This window comes from Aythya marila (genome assembly GCF_965140915.1).
Source record: "Aythya marila genome assembly, chromosome: 3".
Classification (NCBI taxonomy): Eukaryota; Metazoa; Chordata; class Aves; order Anseriformes; family Anatidae; genus Aythya; species Aythya marila.
In genome coordinates this window covers 92,504,975-92,531,347 of record NC_139044.1, presented here as the reverse complement: position 1 = coordinate 92,531,347, position 26,373 = coordinate 92,504,975, and the positions used below count along the sequence as shown (strand labels likewise).

At 35.4% G+C, this 26,373-nt stretch overlaps 1 protein-coding gene across 1 annotated transcript in view; it reads right to left on the bottom strand.

Annotated features, from left to right (window-relative positions):
• KHDRBS2 (KH RNA binding domain containing, signal transduction associated 2) overlaps window positions 1-26,373 on the bottom strand; it is a gene marked incomplete at its 5' end in the record, with an annotated part of 348,053 nt that overhangs the window by 147,744 nt on the left and 173,936 nt on the right. Inside the window, one exon of the mRNA XM_082757411.1 lies at window positions 21,572-21,718. Coding sequence (XP_082613537.1) covers window positions 21,572-21,718 — 147 coding nt within the window. The remainder of the gene's footprint in view (window positions 1-21,571; window positions 21,719-26,373) is intronic.

The following is a 26,373-nucleotide window of genomic DNA, read 5'->3' as shown; positions in this document are numbered from 1 at the left end:
TCTCCTTCTCTCTTTAGAAGCCATCAGGACATAGTATTGGACAACCTGCTCTTGGTTGAGAGCAGGTTGCTTGTGCCGGGGGGGTTAGACCAGATGACTTTCAGAGGTTCCTTCAAACCTCAACCATTCTGTGATTCTGTGTTTCTGTTTGCCATCTAAGTCTGAATGTAGAAACTTTATTTACTTCAAGTGCATAAATCAACAATTAATTTCACATCTGTTCATGTTCACTGCAGTCTCATAGTGATGCTTATCTTTGCCCAAAATATGCAAAGTCTCCTAAAATCAGAATAAATCAGTACAGCAGGCTGTACTTTGGACAGTCATGTAGTTTCCTTCTACATGTGTTTTTCCTTTTTATTAACCAGTTAAAAGAATACTTTTTATTTTTATTTTATTTATTTTTTTTTATTATTGTTATTAAATACAAGTATGTTAATGTAATAGTATTCAGAAATCTTAAAGACAGTAGGGAGGATGTTGACATAAAGTCTTTTGTATACTTTCCACAGTAATAAGTCCCTAAGTATTGTTTATTATTTGTGGTTTTCACCTAACACATCTGATACTTTTACAACCCATAATCCTTAATCAAAGTGTGCTGATTTTCAAGTAACTGGAATATTTAGGTAAATCTCAAGAGCTGGGAAACCTCAAGAATAAACATGAATGAAAATATTTCATCTAAGCATGGAGAGAGTGACAAAAGTGTGGTTCAGCTGTTTTCAAATTATATGACAGTGCTGAAGGAGTACTCTGGAGAATTATTATTTTTTTAATATTGCCTTACTCACTACATCCCAAGTGGATGTGACAGAAAAGTCACAGCATAAGAGACAGAAAATGAAAACTTCATTGTGACAGAGAAATTTTTCACTTGGGAAACATTTTCAAGCTTTTTCATTCCCAGATGGCTGGAGAGAATTATAAGTTATCAGAAGGCTCTTATGATACCATCTATTGTTAATGTTTTTAATATCTCCCACAGTAAAAACTGTGAAAGCAATCAAGCCAATGACATTTTCATTCCTCTTTCACTACTGCTTTTATCTGATTAAAACATAAATAGAGATACCTATGCCACCCAGAAAAGATAAAATTAGGCTTTTATCTTGGCTTTTATCTTTTTTTGTGAGCCTGTTTACTTCCTGATAGTTTTGGTTATCTCCCCCACCTTCCTCCCTCCCTCCCTCCCCACCCCCCCCAGTTATCACAGAATCACAGTATCGTCTAGGTTGGAAGAGACCTTCAAGATCACCTAGTCAAACCTCTGACCTAACACAAAAAAGTCCTCCACTAAACCATATCACTAAGCTCTACATCTAAACGTCTTTTAAAGACCTTCAGGGATGGTGACTCCACCACTTCCCTGGGCAGCCCGTTCCAATGCCTAAGAACCCTCTCAGTAAAGAATTTCCTCCTAATATCCAACCTAAACCTCCCCTGGTGCAACTTTAGCCCATTCCCCCTCATCCCGTTGCCAGGCACATGGGAGAATAGACCAATCCCCACCTTGAGGCTACAGACTCCTTTAATGTACTTATAGAGAGCAATAAAGTTGCCCCTAAGCCTCCTCTTCTCCAGTCTGAACAACCTCAGCTCTCTCAGACACTCCTCATACAACTTGTTCTCCAGACCCCTCACCAGCCTGGTTGCCCTCCTCTGGACTGGCTCGAGCACCTCGATGTCCTTCATGTAGTGAGAGGTTCAAAACTGAACACAGTACTCGAGGTGCGGCCTCACCAGAGCCGAGTACAGGGGTACAATTAATTCCCTAGACCTGCTGGCTTCTTATAGAAGCCAGGAAGCTGGTGGGCTTCTTGGCCACCTGAACACACTGTTGGCTCATATTCAGACGACTATAAACCAATGCTCCCAGGTCGTTCTCTGCCAGGCAGTTATGCCCCTTTGCTGTATGTTGTCCTTTTAATATTTAGGATTGATAGGTATTTTTCTGTTAGTGTGGGTCTTAACTCTTGTATATGGTACTCCTCATGCTGATTTTACTCACCTTGGTTATACTGGTCACCTTGGTCAGACTGTCATAAAAGAAAACTCTAAAAATTATTAATTCAAAAAGTGGAATGCTTAGAGTTACTGAAGGTAGCACATTTCCCCCAGAAATCTGTCAGAGCTCAGTTCTGTCAACCAAGATTATCTGATATCCATTATAGCCAAGTGACAATGAAAGCAGTCACTAGCTTATGTGCTAGGTCCTGCCACTATTTGGAAACCTGCTTTTTGTTTTATTTTGAGACCAAGTCAAGCTAGTTAGTAAAGGTAATCATGGTCACAACAGGCTTTAGAGTGTTTTTTTTTTTTTTTTTTTTTTTTTTTTTTGGCAAGAAATTCAAGGAAAGTTCAGGCAAATTGATTAAGTTGTCATACCAAGGCACAAAAAATGTCTGGGTGCTCCTGGTTTAAAAGAAAGCCATAGAGGAATTCCATTCTATAGCTTATTCACCTCTCCTTCCCTATCTGTTCCTGCATAGTCAAGATTTAACATTTTTGCATGAAAATAATTGTAGCATTATAATTTGTAGACTCTGATATGCAACACAACAGGCAACATACTGTAATCACAAATATAATCTAAGCATATAAATGAAGTCTCTTAGGTTCTCCATTTTTTTCATGTGTGTTCCCTAACCTCCCAACAAGCCCTATCATCTTGTTTCATTTACGTGAGGTGAAGTATCAGGGTCACATGTTACTAGTAGACATCTAAGTTGCATGTTTACTCACACGTCACAGGCATGGTGACCATCTGAGACATCCTCTGTCAAGAAACTCAAGCATGCCTTGAAGCACACAACATAATGATTATGGACCAAGTATTTTCTAAATGTGACTTTTTAGTCACATTCTATACCTAATTATGTATCCAAAGATATTAAAAATCTGGCCTCATAGCTCTCATGAGTCTGCAAAGGTCTTCTGAAATCAAGAAGAAATTATAGGTTTTACCAACTGAAGAACTAACATAAAGGCTGCATCACATTTGAATGAAATATTCAGCTTGAAACACAAGATACAAATATCTTTGTTACCTTTGTTTGCAGACAATACTTTGCTGACAACTCCTGCTTAAATTACTAATGTCTGTGGTCCAATTGACTTTTAAGGCTGTATTTGCTAGAATAGAAACCCAAATTTGACCACGCTTTTTCTAAGAACATTACACATAAATCATTTTCCAAAGTTTTGTTTTAAGCAACAACATGAAAATGCTCTTTTATTAATGTGGGCTGTACTAGTACACTTCACTTAATCAGAACATAGATAATTAGGAAATCTGGTTAATTGGGACATTTCCTAGGGAGCCGAATTAAACCAAATGAGTTTTGACTGGCAAGGGACAATGGTTAATTGGGATGATAATTCCACTTAATTGGTATGCCTGCAGGCAGTTAAGTGGTCTGTGAGGCTCAGAGGCTAATAACAGCCTTTCTTTCCTCAACAGACCCGTGTGGGTCCAAAACCAGTAAAAAATAATGGTTTTAATGCCACTGTGTACACATTAAGCTCAAAAGTTCACTCTCTTCAAGAGGTCATCATCATAAGACTTTCAAGAAACTTTTTAGTGCTAAATTTATTTAATTTATTTAATTTCATGGTAAGAAAATAAATTACCATTATTTTTTTTTCATAATGGTGATATATGTTATTGCAAAAGTTTTTCTAGCATCAAATTCTAATATTGTAAGTAAAAAGAAGAAAAATAAATTAAAAAAAAATATGAAAAGCTATGAGTTAATTTTAGTACAAAATTTCATTTGCCATTAACAGTCATCTTGCCTTGAGATAACAAAAAGCAATATTCATTTATATGCAGAACTAATCAAACATTTTTTTTTCCTTCTAGCAGAAGAAGCATAAGACTTGGTTTCTTTTGCTCCCTTAAAAGGTCTGCTAAAGTAAATCTAGTCTTGCTGACTTCTATCTAAAACTTCTGTACAAAATCCCTACATCCTTGTGTCTCCCATTTGCCATCCTTCCCAGATACATTGGTACATTTCTTCAGATCCCCTCCAAGCCACCAGCTCACATCTTCCTCAGCTCACTTCTGTACTGCAAGCATGCTTTGGATATTTGATACTTCAGATAGTATGAAAGATTTTTAAATGCAAATTGATGGTGTTTATGAAAGCTAACATGCGAAAATATTGTTTGGAATACTGGTCTTAAAAATATAAAGTCTAATTTCATTTGCTTTTTCTTTGTAAGAATACTATCTTGGGGGTCTTCTTTGACCAATAAACTAGTTTTCACAGAGTTTGTAGACAATATCTTTGATGTCTGTACTCTTCCAGTTTGAATTTTTTCAAACTTTATGACACACAGATTCCTCAGCTGCACTAGCTTCATTTCTTTAAAGAAACAGGCAAGAAATAACTCTCTTAGTACCTTTTTTTTTAAAAAATAAATAAATAAATAAATAAATAATATATTTACTATGTATTAGAAGAAAACTTACAAAAAAAGAAAATAAAAGAGACAAGCACTTAATGGTACGTTAGCAAGCTTGTACGTAAAGTCTGTATTTTCCTGCAGCGTGTGATCTACCAATGGAAAGTTGAGAGAGAAACTGATAAACGAATCACCTAGAAAACTAATATACTGCAATGTGTATTCATCACACTAAAGAAAAATAATTGAATTATATTTATTAAAAATAAACTTTCAATATTTAATCAAGGTTAGAATTTAGTTAAGAAGACAATTTTATAATTGTGTGATTCAATAACACCCTGTTTCTGATACACAATTTAAAAATATCTACAACTGTAAACATTGCTGTACATGAAGAAAAAGAATATTTTCATACTATTCACTTCTTTGTGATATTTGTATAATTTGTGCAGTTATGTATTGAAAAATAAATAACAAAATATAGTAATTACATTAATGAAAAACATGCTGATTTGTCAGTTCTTTAGGCCTGTACACAATGATGCAGTCTTAAAAGTTTAGAATATTATTTTGTTGAAAGGTAGAAATAAATTTGACTTGCAAAGAGTGATTGTGTAAGTGTATTGACCAGCCATTTCTGACCAAGATTTTTCCTACATCTCTTTGCTTAAAAGTCATCCTACAACTCTTTGGTAAGCGTCATCCTACAATTTGAGGGCTAGTGTGCCACTATCTGTCTCTGCCAGTTCAAGATTTAGGTCTTTTAAAAAAGGAACTATACAGGCAACTATAGGAAAAAAAAAAAAAAAAAAGGGGGTGGGGGTGGGGAGGGGGGTGAAGGGGTGAAGTCCCTTTCCTATAAAGTACCTATTTCTCCCCATGGACCTTTTCAGGAAGGCAGAATGCAGGAGCCTGTTCCTAGCTCCAGTTACATGAACTTAATGACCATGAAATGCCATTAACAGCACTTTCAGAAATCTCCTAAGGATATAATCTTCAAATCATGCTTTTCAACAGGAAGAGAGACTGTTCAGTTGCAGACTTACTTTTTAGAAAAGAATCTACAGCAACAATATCCTGCTGTTTTCCTTTCCTCTGGCAGGTATGACCAAAGACTGCTTTGTCTTTCATCCTATTCATTACACAGTAAAGTCATTCCAATATCCTTTGACATTAAAAGCATTTATCTTCCACCTTCATTTTAAACTTTTACACCCATAATGTCCCCTGTCTGCAGTTGCCTAGACTCTCAAGCAATTTGTAATGTTAAAAGTTGCTTATTTGTAATTATTCTGAAAAGATGCAAGGAAAGGTGAGCAGGAAATAACCACCTTCCATGAGACTCATTAAAACTTCTGAGCTACTTGTCATTCCATTATATATCCTTTAATGTTTAGAACTGCAAACATGTAACTTAAATCGTTTCAATTTACCTTTGTCAAAAATTCCTGCTCCTTGAGTTCAACTTGGAACACACAATAATCAGAGGATGCTCTACTCTGGACCCAAGTACTGAGCAACCTTTTACAAATAAATATGCCAGACAACCGACTACCCGATTACCACCTCTTCTTCCCTAGTGACAAAGTTTCTGAACACCATGTAATCCTGTGACATTCCATAGGTAAGTAGATTTCATTAACATTAGGGCTTTGAGATTTTTTCCACTTTTTTGATTACTAGAGTTAAACAAATAAATCCTACCATAAAACAGATATCACTGGAAAATTATCAGCTTGCATAGTAAAATCATTAGAGTCATAGAACTCTTAATTATGAAAGCACACCTCTGAAAACAAAGACACGGGCTCTGCTCCTCATTACAGGGATTGCACGTATAGCTTCTCTGTGTCATCAGATAAAATTCAGAAACAGCCTTGGGAACAAGTACTCTGAGTTGGGAATTCTTCCCATAGAAATGTGCCCTTTTTACAAGGTTACAGAATCAGCACCTTTGGGGTTATGTTTCCTTTGCCATCTCCGATCTTGCATCCAAGGTTATAGTGTTGACTAGTTTGAACAGGACAGAAGAACAGTAGCATAAATTTCAATCTTCCCTGCAGGATGGGGGCTATAATGGGGCACTAAAACCTGATAGCACTGAGAGACCCCAAATCTATCTTTAAACCTGTAAATGTTCCATTAGTTTGGAAGAAATAAATCATCTAGTTTTTCTCAATAGCTAATCTGCAAAAATTCTTGAACACCATTTCCTAAAGTACTTATACAACTGCTTACATATCAGATTAACAATTAGTATTTCATGGAACAAATTTTGGCCCTGAACATTTACGTGATGATTATTTTCTTAAATTATGGTTCTGTCCAAGTTGAGATAATTACAATGATGATATTTAAGTACATAATTGTATGTACTTAATCTTATACATGTACACCCAGATTATCAACAGAAGTACTCTGGAGTGCATAGTTGATGATGAGCAAACTCAAAGTAATTAATGCAATTGTAATGGCTAAGTCTGCACATTTTTCTCCTGGAGTCAAGAGCCAAGACAAGCTCATGGGACTTTTTTTTTTTTTTCTTGGAGCCTTTGTATTTAGGTGTGTGAGTGCATGCAGCTCTTTATAAAATATATAAATGTGTGTTCACAAGGCTAGCACCGTTCCTCAAGAACGAAATGTTTTCAGCTGGGTTATTTTTTTATTATTTTTTATTCTTGGACAGCTATTAGTAGTCCCTCACCCAAACCTATTAATACTGTTTAAAATGTTAATTTTTGGAATGTTAACACATTGTGAGATAAGTTACTAAAAAGAAAATGTAAATATATATTTCTATATTACTTTAGATAATATAGAAAATATATTTTATATTATTTATATTTTAGATAATATAGAAAATTTCTAAAATAGAAATATATATAATATAAAAATAATATAAAGATAATAGTAATAGCATTGTGGTGAATAAAATTCAAGTTTATTTTCTAACTTCAACAAACTATAAAGTATGTGCATACATGACTAACTTTGGTCCCACTGAAAGCTTTATTCAATACTCAATTCCCATCCCATTTCTCATAAAATGCTCTGACTTCACTAAAAAAATTTCTTCAGAGTAAAACTGATCTGATTCCATTTAATATTGATGTCAATGGGAAAAAAAAAATAAGGGCTTTTTCTCTGAGTTGTCTCATATCTTCTATTGTGTATTTGATCTTTCCTGCCAGCTATGCTTATTCATGACTTGTTGCTTTCCCTGCTGTTCTAATCCTCCCCCAATATGCCCAACCTTGCTCACAAAATATGACAATATGACAAGCACTCTGCTTCTTTATTTTTTCTTTCTTCATTTATTTTAATTCGGAAATTTTACACTTAGGGCCAAGTATTTCTTACATCAAAAGGTAGTGTTGTCATGCTGGCCTTCTCACAACTTCTTTGTAGTATTGTGACCTTTCTAGTAGTATTTTTGACCGCAATGAGCAAAAATTCAAATGGGAAATTGGACCATACTTGTTCTGTCAATCTCAATGAAATTAAACCTATTAATATTCCATTTAAAATGTGTGTGCTGTATTAATTCATCTACATTTCCATTGAAATAAAGAACATGCAGTGCTAAATATATTAATGGCAACGTGCAATTGTTATATGGAGTTTACCAGTTGTCACAAACTGTCTCCTATGAAATACTTCCATCATACTGAAAACAGAAATATATAAAGGATATAAACAGTCATTGTTTTCTCATATAGTCAAGAATTCATTTCTTCATAACTAAATGAATTTAAAATCTTCATGCTACACTTGATTTAAAAGCTAATTCCCTTTCAAATTTAAATAAAACCTCAAAGCATTTATAAATGCTGCAACCACAGATAATCTCTTGGCCTCCCTAGTAACTGATGGCAGGATGCAAGGGAATGGCATAAAGCTGCTTCAGAGAAGTTCAAACTGGATATTATGAAGAATTTCTGTATCATGAGGGTGGATAAACACTGGAACAGGCTTCCCAGAGAGGTGGTTGATGCCTCATGCCCATCAGTGCTCAAGAGGCATTTGGATAATCCCCTCATGAATATACAATCATATACATCAGGTTGGCCCTGAAGTGGTCAGGCAGTTGGATTAGATGATTGCTTGTATCAGGAATAGTGTAGCCTGCAGGACCAGGGAGGTGATTGTCCCCTTGTATTCTGCTCTGGTGAGGCCACCCCTTGAGTACTGTGTTCAGTTTTGAGCCCCTCACTACAAGAAGGACATCAAGGCCCTGGAACATGACCAAAGAAGGGCTGCAAAGATGGTGAGAAATCTGGAACACAAGTCCTATGAGGAGCAGCTGAGGGAACTGAGGTCTGGAGAAGAGGAGGTTCAGGGGAGACATTGCTCTCTACAACTACTTGAAAATAAGTTGTGGGGAGCTGGGGGTCAGCCTTTTCTCTCAGATAACTAGTGATAGGACTAGAGGGAATGGTCTCAAACTAAGCCAGGGGAGGTTCAGGTTAGGAATTAGAATACATTTCTTCTCAGAAAGAATAGTCAGACTTTGGAATGAGTTCTACAGGGAGGTGGTGGAGTCACCGTCCCTGACAGTGTTTAAGGAAAGGTTGGATGTGGTGCTTAGGGACATGGCTTAGTGGATGGTAAGGTGATGGTTGGACCAGATGATCTTTGAGGTCTTTTCCAACCTTAATGATTCTATGATCTTTGAGGGTCCCTTGTAACTGAGCTGTTATGCTCTATAATGTTCTATTCTGCTATGGCCCCTGGACACAGTAATTTACATTAAAACAGCCTGGAGTTCGGAAGAAAATGAAATCCATTCAGATTTTGTTTGGCATTTTAAATTGTAAGAATTTGATTCAGATAACTGTTTAGTTTGATGTGTGAAACATGAGAAATTATTTTTAATTGATATTGCAATATATGACTGTGCAATGAACCAAAATAGGCTTTTGCATTCCAACAAGAAACATGATTTCTGACCATGCAAAAAGTTGAGTTCTGAGTGATGACTGATTAATCAAATTAAAATGGAGATCTCTTAAACATACTGCAACATATTCACACAGAGACAGATGGACAGGGCAAAACTACATTTTCATGCAGGTATGCAATAGCATATCTGGGACTCATGCTGTTTTACAATATGAATCAGTGTACCACATTAAAAATGCCATAGTCGAGCAGATTTCAGGATTCCCATTACACAAAATAGTTTCAGGGCTTTATATCATCTCTGTTTTTAACTGTACCCATTTGGAGTTTTGCATCCAAGCTCCTACCCTGGATGCATTTTTTTTTTTTTTTATAGGCTGACATAAATCTATTAAGTGCTTTTCAGAGAAAGATACTCAGAAAAGTGTAGACTAGCCAATACCCAAGGCACAATCTGTCTTTCTTATGTGTTTATAGACGGAAATCTCAATTAGAATCAGAGCAAAATCTTTGTTCATTTTAGCATTGGTTCCTTGCACTGATTTTCAACTGATCATTTTAAGGATAATAACTGGGCAGAGATTGTGCCTGACTATCATGTTACTTAGCACCACTTTGCATATGTAATTGCTCCCCCCTCCTTTTTTTTTTTTTTTTTTTTTAATATTAAGAGGATTTTCTTAGTCATTCTGAGATAATAGTTCTTGTTTCCTGAACCTGCTATATCTACTGTTGTTCTGCACCCTTGATCACTCTTCCCCATCTGTTTTAACATGGTGGCCCATGGTGTGTGAATGACGCCTAAGGAAATCCTACATATTAGGGCTTTATGACTAGGTTAAATCAACTCAGAAATATTGTCTTTAGAACAAAGCACTATTTGTTACTTTACAGGAAGTGAATAATCATGTAAAGCAAGTAAGTAAACAATGACCAACTATTAATTGTCACTCTAAGAATTTATTTATTTATTCCTGCAAAGCTTTCTATGACCTTTTAAAACCCTTGCTAGCTGGACAAAATTACCCTCTGACAAAATTACTCACTGACAATTCCTGAACAGTGCATGTCCATACATTAAATGCTAATCTAACAGCCTAATTAACAGCCCTGGGTCAACTACTGTTCAAAATTCTCTTTCATTTTAAGAAAGTATGCAAGAGCAGAAAAAAAGTCTTTTGGATAATTTTGGATAATAAATTTGGATAATTCCAAAAATTAAGCCTTTTCACTATTTGCAGTCACTCTGTGGTAAGTATGCAATATAAGCAGAAATGTAGCCACATACCTTAATGACAAATAGTCACAGATCCTGCCTAGCTTGCCACACAGCTTCCAAAAATGTCTCCCTTCCTCAATTCTGGCTCTAAAATCTCAGATTTTCAATAGTGCTGTAACTCCCTAAAGGTCATACAGGTCATAAAGGTCATAAACTGCACACATCAAAGAGTTTTCAAATAGATAAGAGAAAAAAGCAAATAAGCAGGTAGAGTAACTCTACTGAAGTCACTTATATAAGAAATAGGTGATATTTTTCTTAAAGATGCCTTTCATGCTTCTGCTGCCGCCCTTAGCCTTCCCTTCTGAATGATCTCCCATGTCCATCCACAAGGGATATTCTGCCCCATCACTCCTAATTGACTCCCATTTATAGCACCTGGTACCAGACTGCCTTACTCCTCTAGCTATCTCTGAACAAAACCAATCACCACAGTTTAGAGGTGATCAACACACTTGGTATGACTCTTCAGAAAGATTATGTTTCGCAGACACTTTCTCTAAAAAGGCTTAGTTACCCATGAGACTTTCATTTTGTTTAAATCTAAGTCACCACTGGTTTCCCTTCTGCAGTCACTACGGGCAACTCCAGAGAGTGATTCATCTCCTGTTAAGTTCCTTTCCTAGCTTACTACTGTTAAGTTCCTTTCCTAGCTGGAGATACATAGTAAGTAACTCCTTATACTTTCTTAAACTATGTGACTAAATCTATCTGGGAGGCAGCATATAAGATACATCCTTTTTTCTCAGTATGTTTTACTTGTTAACATAAGCAGGCTGATGGCTGGGCATTCGCTGTGAGGCATCACCCTCAACCTGGAAGTCTCTTCACCTACTCAGTATAAAGTCTGATTATTGAGACAACTGTACCCCTCTGTAGGTCTCACCCAGAGGAACTTGCTTTGTTGAGAGAGGAATATGTTGAAATGAAATAATCTAAAATCAGAAGCGAATCTCCATCTTTAAAATCTGGTATAAAAACCAGGACTGATAAACTAAGGTGTTTCATATAACAACTCTGTAAGAAAACTGCTACAGACAACTATTTACAGAAACTTTCTTATTAGAAAAGATTATTACCCATGTCAATAACATTGTACAAGTGATATCTTTTTATAGGAATATCAGGTGTCACTAAAATATCTAACGTGATTTTATCAGCAAAATTTCTCATTGAACATGAAATCAGATTTGTTGATAAATTAATATTTATAAAGCCATAAAAACATAAAACTAGAGGTTAAATACCTTTCTCAAATTTTCATTAGTTGCAATCTTTCCCAATTATTTTATGAATGACTTCTGTCAGGCTGGTCACCATGTAATTACCTGTGTCATTCTGCTAGTGCAAGTTTTTCTTTTCACTGGCCACATTTTTAATTGACTCCTTGTATTTCCAAACCAGTTAACTTTTGACTCATTGGTTAATTCCAACTATATCTGTCATATGTCCAGTAGTCCTAAAGAAGTGAGTCCTGCCCATGAAAGGGGTCATCCAGAAGGGTGAGGAAGATACTGTCAATGCCCTTACTAAAGGACAAATGTGAACATAAGGTCAAGCCTCAAATAAAAAAAATCCACAGTTTGCAAGTGCTGTGAAAATTTGAATCACATAGAAGTTTCAGTCAAAGAACACATTATGAACCCCAAAAATCTAGATAGGAGACCTGAAATCATTAAAAATCAGCCTTATTAGCTCCACTGCACCTTAAACTAAGACTAGCATACCACGACTTTTCTCTAGTATTCCATTTTTTCTGAATGGGTTTTCTTAAAATTGGCATTACCGTGCTGCAAAGTATTGCATCATTCCTGTAAGATGCAAGTATATCATCCTACATTTTTCCAGCTGCACAACTGGTATTTATGGAAACTTTCTGCCTTTTCTGTATCATTAACCATAAAGTTAGCATCTCTAGGGACTGAGGTTTATACATCTTTTTCAGGGTTGCTTCTATTTCTAACGTTTTTCAAACTCATTCATATTATCATTGCATTGCTGGTCCCATATTTCTGTTACTACTATGAATTCAATTAAATGTGAAATTTTTATTTCACCAACTTTAATTGCTATTAATCTGTCTTCTGCAACTTTCTCTAATTTCTATATACAAATTGTTTATAAGTTGTTGCCTTTGCTTCATCATTGAGGCTGAACCAAAACCACAATTCACTGAAGTTATTGTTTTTCTCTAGAAGACTTTTCATAGTCAACCAATCATATTTAAAGAATTTATATTTTAACTTAATTTTTCATTTAAAATTTCTTATCCTAGTGACATTTGATCATATTATTCCTTGCCTTTATGAAACTTTAAACCTTTCAAAACATCAGGAATACATCTATGGATGTATCCTTCATTTATATGCTTCATATCCTTCATCCTTTATCCTTCACACAGAAAGTTTCTGAACTGGTGTGTAATATGGCACAGAGCAAATGAGACACCTTTTTTTTTTAAAATGGACCTCCACAGATGGATATCCAAACTGTCATCAGTCACAGCAAAAGTTGTCAGAAGGCAAGAGAGGTCGTCTTATTGCTTAATAGTTCTGCAATTGATTATAAGAGAAAGAAGATTAGGAATAGTGGGCTTCTTTATTTTTCCCTCTGAGGGAGGGTGATTGTGGTGATTCTAAAAATCTGTTTTACTCCTGGTATCTATGAATTATCTAAAAAAACAAATACTGAAATGACAGCATTTCATTGAAAGTTATTCAGCACAATGAAATCTAAAGGTTATTGCAAAAAAAAAAAAAAAAAGATGAAATATCTCATTATGCTGAATGATTAGAAATAAAAATGACAGAAAAAATGAGTATTGATAAATGCAAAATAATGCACATGACAATAATTAAACTAAAGTATTGATAGATATCATAATACTGAAAGTAAATGGTGCTAAATGAATTATTATCATTCAAGATAGATGCCAGGGATTATTTTATTTTTTTAAACAAATGGCATTCTGAAAACATCAGATTAGTGCAAAAAATTAGTGCAAACAGGAAGAATGCTAGACAGTAATAGAATAAATCCTGACACTAAACCAGAAAATATCACAGGATCCATTTCAGAAGTATGCTGCTGCTTCTACTGAGAAGAGTCTATCATATGATGTCCTAGCCATTTTATCCTTAAAAGAAAATAAGAGGTAAACTAAGGAAACTACTGAAAGAAGTTCAAAGGATAGTATGTCACTGATCAGAGGTACCTCACAGCTTCTGTACATGAAAAGATGAGGGGCACAAAAAAGAGAAAAACCAGAGAAACGTGCTGAATGGTGTGAAACTATCCATTGCTTTTAACTATGCATTAAGATGAGGGTGCTCATGAAGTATTAAGCAGCTGGTTTAAAACAAAAACAAAAATAAAAAGGCTGCTTCCTCTTTTTACACACAATGTGTAATTAAACAGTCAAACTCATTGCCAAAAACTTAATTAAGGTTAAAAAAAAAAAAAAAAAAAAAAAAAAAAAAACAAGCCACGAACAACAATGACATAACACAAACAAACAACAACAATTGACAAGCTCAGAGAGTCGGAAACAAATCTACCAAGGGTATAAAGGCAGGATGGCATAGATGTAACCTTGAAAAGATTCAATTTTTGACTGCTGGAAGCTGAAAGAACACAATAGAGGAAAGATTACTCTGCATTTGCGCTTTTTCTTTTATGCTTTCCTGAGCAACCATAACTAGGCATCATCAGAATTGGCTATACTGACCTTTGTTATATATTTAAAAAAAAAGATACAGTCTTTAAAATGTCACCAAAACCTTCCCCCTCAACCTCCCACTTTAAAAAATACACAAGCAAAACAAAATAAACAATCCTCCCAATTTTTCAAGAAGCCAAAATAAACACCTCGTATCTTTTTGCTTCCAGTCTCATGTCTATAACTCCAATATTTTCCTTTTCTTTACTCATATTGGTGGCTAAAAAACCCCACAAATATACATGATGCAACACACAATGGCATTTTGCATGTCATTTTTGTCATCATTACAAAGTAATTATTGCGTGAAGAAAACAAGTATTTACATACATTTTTCATGTCTACTTTTACATAAAACTAGATGCAATTTTATTTTAAGGCCATGAAAATGCAGCCTCTTCACCAAGTCCAATATCCATTGGACTTTATGTAGTCCAATATCTTTATTGCCATTGATGAGATGGGCAAAATTTGTACCATTTCTAAAATGAAATGACAGATGCATTGAAGGGTATGTGGGTCTCTCTGAGGTGAAGAGGTTTGTACAGTTTAACGTGTAATACCATAGCCAAGTTCTTGCTGAATGTTACAAACCTAGCTATTACTGCTGTTGAGAAACTGGGACTAGTGCTATAGGTTTCAAATCTCTCTGCATGAATTTTATCACCTACATCCACACCATTGCTTCTGATCTGTCACTGGTGAAAAACCTGCACCCTAACAACAGCTAGCAGTAAGACAAGACCATGAAACTGCTTATGAGTACACACTCACCAAGCGAGTCATAGATATGTCTAAACTACAGCCATGTCTCAGTAATACACTCAGATCAATGATTGGGGTAGATCACCCAGTCAGGTTAACATTTCTAATTAATCTGAAAGGCAAAGCAATGGGCTGGCTCCAGCAGTAAGAACATGCTTTTATATTGATTCCATTGTGTGACAGAGCAAGACCACCAAGGGATTGCTTTCACAGACTAACTATGTCTCTGGAATATCTAAAAAGACCTTAATCCATTTAGGAGTATCAACCCTTGAAGCAGACCTGAAGTGGTGAATTCTGGGTCAGCTGTGGAACTAAACCTAGTTAAAAGATGTCTGTAGGTCTGGTAGGCCAACAGGCAACTGACTCATCACCACATGTTTAAAAACATTTGTGCACAGAGCACATTACATTTGTTGTTTCAGATGTGTGAGGAACTGCATGCTTTTTGTTTTGCTCTCCATTTTATAGCTTCACAGGAGAAGTAATATCAGCAGTCTATATTTTGCATCAGTAAGCACATAAAAAGTCAGTTGAAAGACACTGTAGCTTAAAAGACACTGTAGCTTAATTTTCAATTAAAAAGGTCATCTGTATAAATTTCGTGTACATCTCTCCCCTCAAAACTTCACTCTGAGGGATAGCTTTAAGTTTATTTTAGTCAAAATTAAAATGGGTTATCTAAATTATGCAGCTTCAGTGCTGCCCAGCATACTGCCAGACCAGCCAGTGTCATGTTCATAAAAACTCCTTCATTTGTAAAAAGTCAACAGCCATTGTCCATAAGTTATTACACCTCTCTTGAGTACACATGTGTTTAAACATACTTATAGTAATCTGATCGTAAATAGGCAATATCAGTTAAAAAAAGATGTGAATAGGTAAAGTGCTATATGACATTTTAGGGCTCAACAGAATCTCTAAAAAATTTTTCCTCAATTAAAAAAAAAAAACTTGTACATAAAATTACCAGAGATGTTGCACTGTATGAAAACAGAACTCATAGCAAAGCTAGACAGCTGCTCAAATAATTTCCTTATCGCAGTTTTTAAATAATTACTGTACTTAATATGCAAGTACATTTGCAGAATGTGCAAGTATAAATTATTTACTTTGAAGAATATGAAAGATGTCTATTCTTAGGAATGAAGCTGTGCTGCTGCTCACTGCCATAGTTACAGAAGTATTTAGCCTGTTGAGATATCTCTGAAATAGGACAAGAAGACTGAAAATAAAAAGTGATAATATAGCTTATTTAGAAACAAAAGTAAGATTACAAAACCACAGAGTGTGAAATAGTATGTAAATAGAGATTTTATACTGTACTGTAGCACAGAAGGAACTCAGATGACTAATAAAAATGAGCAAAATAAATGTCATATACTTCTGTATACTTGTTAGGAAACAGTCAAAACATCGCATTGTGTGCTGTATATATGGCAATATAGCCAGCACAACACAGCATAATAGATCATTAGCAACTTTGGTTTGTAGTGCATATGAGTTCCTGTGTATACACAGAGGAAATGTATGTTGGAAGTTAAACAAGTTCTTTTGAGACATTAGCTAGAGAAAGGCCTTCAGAGAATTAAACTACTTCCAAATTATTTAATTCTTTCCACTGAAAGAAACTAGTATCAAAGTCTGTTTTCAATTGCCTTCAAATCCCTCTTTTTATTTTTTTCCTCTACATCAAGTTTTATTATAAATAACGTTAGTAGGAAATTAGTATTTTATTGTTTTACTGAAAGGCTCTTTTGCCTCAATAATTTTCCATATTTAGTTAGGAAGACTGAAGAGCTGATGGGCTCCCAGCACCCTGGGAGCAGACTGCAGCTCTCCCTAAATCTTCTGATGAGTCTGATCTGATCAACATACTAAAAAAAAAAAAAAAAAAAGTGTACAGCCAGATGATCACAAGAGATCATCAACTGAAATGCATTAAGTGACCATGGATTTATTCCTAGTCCTTCAGTGTTGCCAGGGTGTGTCAATTTAAAGCTGATATAATAGACTAGGAAAATGCATGAAGACAAATAAATTGAATAGTAGCTCTGAAAGTGGTAATTGGTTCAATTCCTGATCAGCTGACCACACAGTTATAAACAATGTTTTTAAAGTGGTCATGGCACGCCAGCTGCACCCTACCCTTTACATAATAGCTCACTATTACAGAGTACTCACACATAAAATGAGTGATCAGTATCTGCTTCCCTCCTAGTCTCAAGGGATGCTAACTGTGTCAAACAAAAATGCAGTGCTTACAGGGATAAAAGTGATTATCAGGAAAAACAAAACAAAACAAAAGCACATTAGGAAGCACAAAAGCCCTAAAGGTGGTACTTAGTCCTTTACTATACACAAATGTTAACTTGTTCAGAAAATATATTTGTTCCATATTTGGGTGTAAAAGTAGAATGATGTAGTCATATCAGATGAGAATTATATAGCATTTCATTTCTCATTAATGGTGAAGAAATTTTAAAATAACATTTACTAGATATGAACTTTTCAAAATCAGCAGAGCAAGAAAAGCTTCTAAGCTGTTCCATCTCCTTAATTGGGCATTTTAAATATTTCCCCTTTTAGTTCACTGACCCTGGATCCTGTTCTGAAGAACGGAGACAAATCATCAGCCTCAGGTTCCTCTCTTAGACCTAGATGCCATCCAGTCTGGGGTCACAAGTAGAGGATTGTCAGACACCAAATGATTTTATGAAATCTGTGCAGGCCATAGAGGTGAATCTGCAAAATACATCTGTCTGTGGAGTAAGTTCACAAAATCACAGAATGGTTGAGGTTGGATAGGACCTCTGGAGGTCATCTGTTCCAACCCCCTTGCACAAGTCAAACCAAATAAAACAGGTTGTGCATGGAGCATAATGACAAAAGTTATAATACTTGTAAGAATACCCAAAATCTAGTATTTGAGGAAAAATCAAGATAAAATCAGCTCAAAAAAGGCCAGCTAGAGCACTCCTCTCTACTCTCAATGACTGGGGAGCTTATTGGGTGTCCAGAAAGGATGGCCATCTGGTAATCCCAACTCTTTATTCTTCAATCCTGGACCTCAGCTCTCAGGTTTGCACTATCTCTGAAAGCACTTAAACCCAGCTCCTAACCCCAGCTGTCCCAGAGCAATCCTTTCCACTTTTCCTGCACTCTCATCCCTTCTAGGCCCTAAAGCTGTCTGGTTAAGACTGTTCACAGGTAGAGGACTCTGGGAATATTTATTTCTCTGTGAAAACAAAGAAGCTCAAAATGATCAAGTTGTCAACATTTAAAGGCTTACAGTTCTGCTTTTTAAGCCATAGCTCCTGAAGCCACGCAACTATGTGAGAAATTTAAGTTTTATGGAAAACAAACAGACAACAACAAAAAGAGCCTTTAGTCTCTACTGTTTATACTTTCCATATTGTTAATGCTGGCTAACTTACATTATGTTAAAATCAGTACAAAAGCGATACTAAAACCTAGACTTTATGGAGCACATTTTGGTCTTAATTTTTACTAGGTTGCCCCCCCCCCCCCAAAAAAAAAAAAAAAGACATTAGGCATTAGGCAGTTGTATTTCAAAACTCTAATTCCATTTACTCTTTTGACCTATCATATTTCTATTATAAGCAACATTTCATATTAAGACTAAACATCAAAATATAACAGAGCATTATCTCTAGCTAATATATGTAAATAAGATTTCCCCACACCTCCAAAAGCCAAAGTTCTTCTTAAAAAATAAAAAAATAAATAATCCTGCAAAGTCAGTTGCAAAATAAACCTTATTCACCAGGTAGAAAAGTCCTGAGTGTGGCTTCCATGCAGACCTTACACCATTTGCAAAACAGAAGCAGCAGACAGTAAAGGTAGCAGCTTGGTTTTAAAAGCTTGTCAGTCACTGAACTACTGAACGCTGCAAACATCCTGGGTTCAATCATTCATTTAAATGCCAGTTGGAGGGATCCCAAAACACCACCTGAGGCTGAGCCACTTGTGACTTTGAAATGTATTCACATTTGGAAGAGCCGGTATAAACTGTGGTAATTGTTTTCTGCCTCCAACTTTGAGGTGAAACCTTGACAAGTAAAAATTTCAATGCTGTTCTTGGACAAGATGGAAACTTAAATAATCCAATTTAAATTGGAAGTACTAGTTCCTTATAATTTTGCTTCAGTTAATAAACCGTTAATTTTTTTTTTATTTCTTCATTATTATCCCCCCTCCCTTTTTTTTTTTTTCTTTTTTTTTTTTTTTTGTTGTGTTTTCTAGGTATTTGTTTAAAAATTAAGTCTCATTAAGATGTAAGTATGAAAATGTCCTTACATCTTACTGACACAATCAATGTAATTTCTGACGATAATATTTCACTTAAATTTAAAAATATTCATATGCAATGTGAAAACTCATTTGAATAGTTTATTACATTCTTGATTTGGTATAAATAAAACTGTTAGGTTCTACTGCTTTCATCCCTGTAATGAAATTCTGATATTCACTGCTGCAATAAATTAGGTCTTATAAACAACAAAACATCATAAAACAAATTCAAGAGATGCTGTAAATAGGGAACAAAAAGGAAATTATCTCATGCAAGCTTTTTGAGTGTAAACCCCTTGACACATGTTGTAACCAGCCAGTTAATAATTGCTTTGTAAATTGCTGTAAATCTGAAATGAAGCAGAGGGGATAAAACAAACAAACAAGTCATAAAGTATGATTGTTACTTGTTTAGAGTGATTATTGCCACTGCCAACTGAGTTCAAACTCTTATAACAAAGAACCTGATTTTGTATTTCTTCCAGTTCAGCAGTTATGTTTGTGATGGAAAATACATATAACATTTATCAATAAATAATGTGTCACACAAAATACATGCTTAGGCAGATTCTGAGTATAGTAAACAGCAATACACCACAAACTTTGAAGCTCTCACTAATCTCTATCCGTAATTCACCCAGAATAGATTTTCTCAGGCTCTGCAATAGATGACAATATTTAACAGATGTTAAAAATCAAGGTGGCATAGAAATGGAGGCCATCGTGACTATGTAATGCTATAATGCAGTAGCTCCTTTTCAGAACAGAGGACATACAAAGCTATCTTTAAAAAGGAAGCTTTTATAAAAACAATTTAAAGTCTGGCAAAATTGTGAACAACTGGAAATAGGCTTATCCAAAGGACAAATGCTGGCAATCTTTGTAATCAGCAATGCTACCATTTTTAACTATGTTATTCCATACTTTTCAGGCATCTGGAATTTAGCTATAAATTTTATTTCAGTGGCATGTCTTGGCAGATCCTCACCATTAACTTGCTGCCAAAACATCATTCCATGTTGTGTTGCCAGCATTATGACAATGACCTAATTTTGTATTGCATGTTCAGAAATTGAAAAGTCAGAAATCATGAATAAAGTGCTTTCTTGTCTCATGGTTATTTCCCTGTGTAAGAATACTTAAAATAATATTTAATATCAGTGGTTTTTAACTGGAAGTATAAGGAGATGGAATGGGAAAGTCTGAAAGAGACTATTTTAAAAGTGGCTTTCTTATTGTGACTCACTTGGTAAATTTTATGTTACTTGTTTTGTATTCTTTAAAAATGTTTCATTGCTCTAAAAATTAATGTTTAAAATGCTGTATTTAAATAATGTGCTTCTAAGTATTTTTCTTTCCTCTTCCTGCTAAGAACTCCTCACTGAATAAAATGTCAAATTTCTGTCATGCAAACAGATGTATGCCTAATATGAACACCTCTGATCTTGGTATGTGATGGCGTGATAAAAATCCCTCTGTTATTATGAAAACATATGAACATTTATTAACTTCGTTGGTTTACTTCAAATAGAAATAAGTTGCCAATGTATTTTTGAAGGAATACAAGTTCTGAACATATTTATAGTGCTTAATAGTCTCAGGATAGACTGCAGACAATAACTTCTGTAACTCTACTATATAAAACAACATTTACTTAAATTCTAGGACAAATTGTAAGTATGATAATATCATGGAATGCTGTAGAAAACTGGAGAAAATCATTTTCAGACAGTCTGAGTGAAAACCAACAGGTAAATACTTTAGAAGTTGATGTACTGAGTCCAGAACTAAAAAGGTTCCCAGCTGTAGAGGATGCTTCTGTGTTTCCTAGCTGATGAAGCATTGCTAAATTGTGGTCTGAGTTAAGTCTAGCTGTCTGAGCAGAAACATCAGTCTAAAGCCTGAGGAATGTTTTGCTCATGCTGTTTTCTCCAGACAAAATTCATTGACTTCTTTAGATAAATCATTACCTATATATATACAAAAAAAAACCCAAACACATACCAGGGGATCAACTATGACAATTAATGGCCTGTTTGGCATCTTCCTAAGATGAATCTTCAACAGGCTTTTTTTTTTTTTTTTTTTCTTTTTCCTTGAGCTGAAGGAACTTAAAGAAGACACAAATTCAATGCAGCAAAGCCATAGACAGTCACAGAAGAATGCTAGAAGTCACTTACTGGAACGAGGAATTTCTTTATTTCTTCCAAGGCATGACTCATACGAGAATATGCTTCCCCAGGTGGAGCAAACACTTCAATTAATACATGGAGCTCGTCACTCAAGTGTGCATATTTGGCTTCTCCACTTTTCCTCAGTTCTTCCTCCTATGAAAAAGAGTGTTGTTGTTTTTTAAAACTGGGAATCTGCTGATTTAGCATCTACAGAGAACATGACAAAAGGACATAATATAAGTAGACTTTAAACCCTTTGAGAAATAAAAGTCTACTACAAGCCACTAAAAGATTTAAAATCTTTTTTGAGTGTTTGAATGATAAAACCAGCATAATTATCATCTACAACAGATTTTACTCAGCACAGTGAAAAAATGCGAAATACTCCAGCACTGAGTACTGAAATATTACTTCCATAAGGCAAAAGCTGAATTAATCTGTTTGAATCTGGGCTGTTCACAAAATATGAAATAAAGATCCAGTTAACAATTCTGGAGCATTTTAACAAATTCTGTAGCTCATGAAAGTATTCCATTTATTTAAAGAATATCTGTAGATTGTGCATTTCAGTATTGCTAAAGGAAATGCTCTAGTTTTTCTACCTGAGACATGAGGTTTGAGTTTCAGTCCCATTTCTGACACACAGTACCTATGCAATCTTGTGTACACTGGCTAAGATTTACCTCATCTAAGTTTATCTTGACAGCCTTTTGGTCCCAGTTTTCCAACTATAAAATGAGCCTAATAATCCTATTTTATGTCAGAGCAATGATCTGAATCTTCAACCCACTTTTTTGCATAAGAGTTTGAGACTGTGATTGTAAACTGTAATGTGCATTCATAGTAGTTACCCATACATAAAAAGCAAAGATATAAAATAGTGATCATGTCAATGCTATTTTCTCTGACAACAAAACACATTATACATGACAGCAATAAGAAATGTGGAAGATATGATCAGTTCAAAGCTCAGTCTTCAAAAATATTTTTAGAAACGTAAATTTGAGTAAAGTATGTATGCATATTCTAATTTTATAGATAGAAAACATAATCACAGAAAGCAAGTATACTAATTTGCTTAAAAATGGTCAAGAAGTTATAGCTTCTTAGTATATACTAAAATAATTCTATTTCAGCATTAATATTTCTAACATATAAAAACTGTAACAATATATGACAGTTGTTACTTACTTAATTATGCATTAATTTAATGTGGGTGTTACCTAATTTATGCCATTGCTTCACATGAAAAATACTTGCACAGTGCTATGCTTCAAACAATACTCTACTGTAGCATAGTTGTTTTGTCTACAGTAGAAGACAAAGCCCAAAGGACTTTATGAGTTTTCACTGAATACAAAACGGTTATATCCTTTAGCTCCAGAACCCTAGATCTGGCCCCATAAGTGTACGTTTTGCATGATAACTTAGGATAAAATCATAACTCAGTAAATGTAATCCATAATTTTATTTTAAATGTTGAAAATACAAATAACTGTTTTAAATTTAAAAGTGATAATCAGTACAGATAATATAAGATTTTTTCTCTTACTACAGTTCAAATATCTTTGACATTACAGCTTTACCACTGAAATCTCATTGAATGTCCACAAGAACCAGAGCATAATATTACTGTCTATCATGAGACGTTACAACACCTTTTGCATATTTGATTGCAACTTCTGTCATAATTTGACATGAAGTCTTTCAACAGAATTAAATTTTAAAGTTTTTATGTTTATAAATATCCTGGTAAATGCTCAAAGGTTCTTTCATATAACTTTTTTAGGTCTCATAAAAACAACACCAGAAAATTCCCCAAATTTTCTTCTAGGAGTATGCTACCAACAAATTTCATAAGAAATATAAATTATTATTTTTTAATGTAGAAAAATACAAAAATTAAATTTGCCTCATTATTTTGATAAGGATTTTTGCAGCTAAGACATAATTAACATGATTTTATAACATAGACCTGTCTCACAGCAAATTATGTATATGCTTGTATGGTAATAATAATGGTAATGACATTTTTCTTATCTCAATAACCTCAAAAATTTTTAAAGCACATCATTTTATAACCTTTTTTAACCTTTTTCCTAGGTTCTACACATGTTTTCTGTTACTGCTCAGCAATCATTTCTATAGGTGTTAGCAACAGCAGGCTGGGGCAGCAAGATCCTCAGCACTTCTTTCTGAAGATATCTAATGATGTCTTTTTCATGGCATGCTTGGAGTTAAAGATGGAATTTTCACATGGTACTTCTTCCTACAAGGGTGATAAGTCAGAAAATGCTTCTTTCATTGCATCTCTGTGTGTGTCATTAGGAGGAGAGAAGCTATTAAATCACTTCAGGAAAAATACTGAAGAGTAAGAACTCATAGACCATGAGCACTGTTCCAAGCTTTGCTTCCCCAAACCAGAGAATATGACTCAGTGTTTTAGGACTGAGCATAGCCTTACATTGAATCATTCATCAAGTAAAAGGCATCTAACAACCAAAACAACAGACATAACTCACACTGCTGAGTAGACGCTTGTCTGATATGGAAAGTTTTATCTACTGCCAGGTAATAGAGATTTCTAAGTGCACCACAGCTAAACAGGCTCTCCTATCACAGGAGCACATGAAGTTGGATGATTCCTTTGTAGGACTTCGATTAGCAAGTATCACAATCCAACCACACAGCAAAATGGTCAGTCCACACTACTTATATCTAGCTCTACAGCACTACTTTTTATCTAGAACCTCAGAGGATTTTGCTTCCTGCTAGCTGTAGGCTGGCTGCACGAACAGTTTCCACCAGAAGTCAGAGAGCTTACCTGGAGCCCACCTTTGGTTTACCTTCATACAGAAGAGGAATCCAGTTCACACACTGTGATATCTACACGGTGTAACTATCCCCACCAGTAAGTGGGGATGATCAGTTTGTTCTCTAAACTGCACCTCATACTAATGAATGAACACCCAAGGTGATACTGAACTAAGACTAGGAGAACTCCTAGCTAAACAGAAAAGTTCTCTGCTATGTGATGCAAAAGTGAATGAGATTATCATAAAGCCCAGCCAAGACAGACAAATAATACTTTTTTACTAAGTCTGCCCAGTCATTTACAAACTATGAAAACTTGCATATGCTGGTTTCAAAATATTAGATGAAAAATGGTGAATTTTCCACCAGTAATTGCAGAGGAGGGTCAGAAATCTTTGTCTTTGTTCAAACTCTCTTGAAGACACAGGAGATAAGATTTCCCTTCCCAATTACAGAATCTGTCCATTCTGAATATTTCACACTGCATGATGTAAACAGGTATTTATATATCTACTTGAATATGCACACAGGCATCTGCAAACCCTGAACTGAACAAAATACCTCCCAGAACCTCAAAGCATATCTCCAGTTTGGAGTTTGCAATCCTATCAGGTGGGATGCCTGGAGAGCCTGTGGTTGCCATGACTTCGTGGGATGTAAAATGATACTGTAAAGTGACTGTTCACAAGTGACTGGGTGCAAAGGCACAGGTTGAACACCAGAATCCTGCTCACTTTGCAAAGCTATTTTCTATAGAAAGGAACCCAGTTCTAAATTAACTCACATTTTCACAGAAGGATTCAAGTGCTATATTCAGAGCTATTCATTCTAAGCTTCAGCTTCAGCCTGCATGTGATCTTCATCACGAGGACACAAATAATAGCAGTAAAAGAGATATGTGAAGCTGCACAAAAGAGAAAATCTACAATATGTTTACAGTGATGGATGCAGTGTGCTTTTTTTTTTTTACAGGCACTAAGGTCTCCAGATGTAAACAAGCTCGAAATGAATTTGCATGCAAGGTCTGTCAGCACAACTTCTTAGCTAGGAGAAAACTTGACACCAGAGAAACAAAATGATTTCCAGACCAGGGTGTTACAAAGCAGAAATCGGCTGCTGAAACTGCCAGGTCTGGAAGGGACACCAACATGGTGGTAACAGGATACTCAACTGACCCATTTGGGTACTCCCTTGCTGGACAGGGCAAGCATCCCCTTCTGCTCCTTTCACCCTCCTGACAGAAGAAGATGCCTCAGCTCCTTCAGTCTGGTCAGAAAAGTTAGCTTGTCTTGTCCTTCTCCTGCAGCAGCAAACAAACACAGGACTTCCCAACATGATGCCTTAGACTGTACCAATCTTGTTTCTTGTCTACTATGGGGTGGTGATACTTAACTCCACTTTGGTTCAGCACAGCACCCTCCAGTAACCAATTACCACCTACTCCTGATCTTCATCTATGTGGCAGCTTCCCTTGTCTCTCCAAATTAACAGCATTATGTTCCATGTCTAAAACCAGTTCCTCTCACTCTCTATGCTTCAGACTTCCTTTGTCCTCTTCTATTGTCTCACAGTGTGGCTGTCACATGTTGTAGTCCACCTTCCCTTAGCCTGAGGCATGGCTCTGTAGCTCACTCCCTCATAAAAGCTAACATACTTTGAAACACCTGCTGTGTTTTATAAGTTCATGTTGACCCAAGCAGGGAGAATGAATTATAAAACTCCATAGCAGAAATTAGAGGATTACTGACCTCTGCAAAAGTGAAGTGTATGAGTGGTAATCAACATAAAGGCCAAGAAAAATGATGAATTATCTCTTGATGAAAAAGTAGCCTTACAATTTTTAAAAGAATGTGTCCTGAACCTGACAGAGAACTGACTGGACTGGAACCCAGACTGATATACTTAAATAGAGCTTCTGGAAGGAATTTGAAAGAACAACTTGAACTCACATAGCAAACAAAATTATGCAATCCAGACTGATGAAAAAAAGTGTT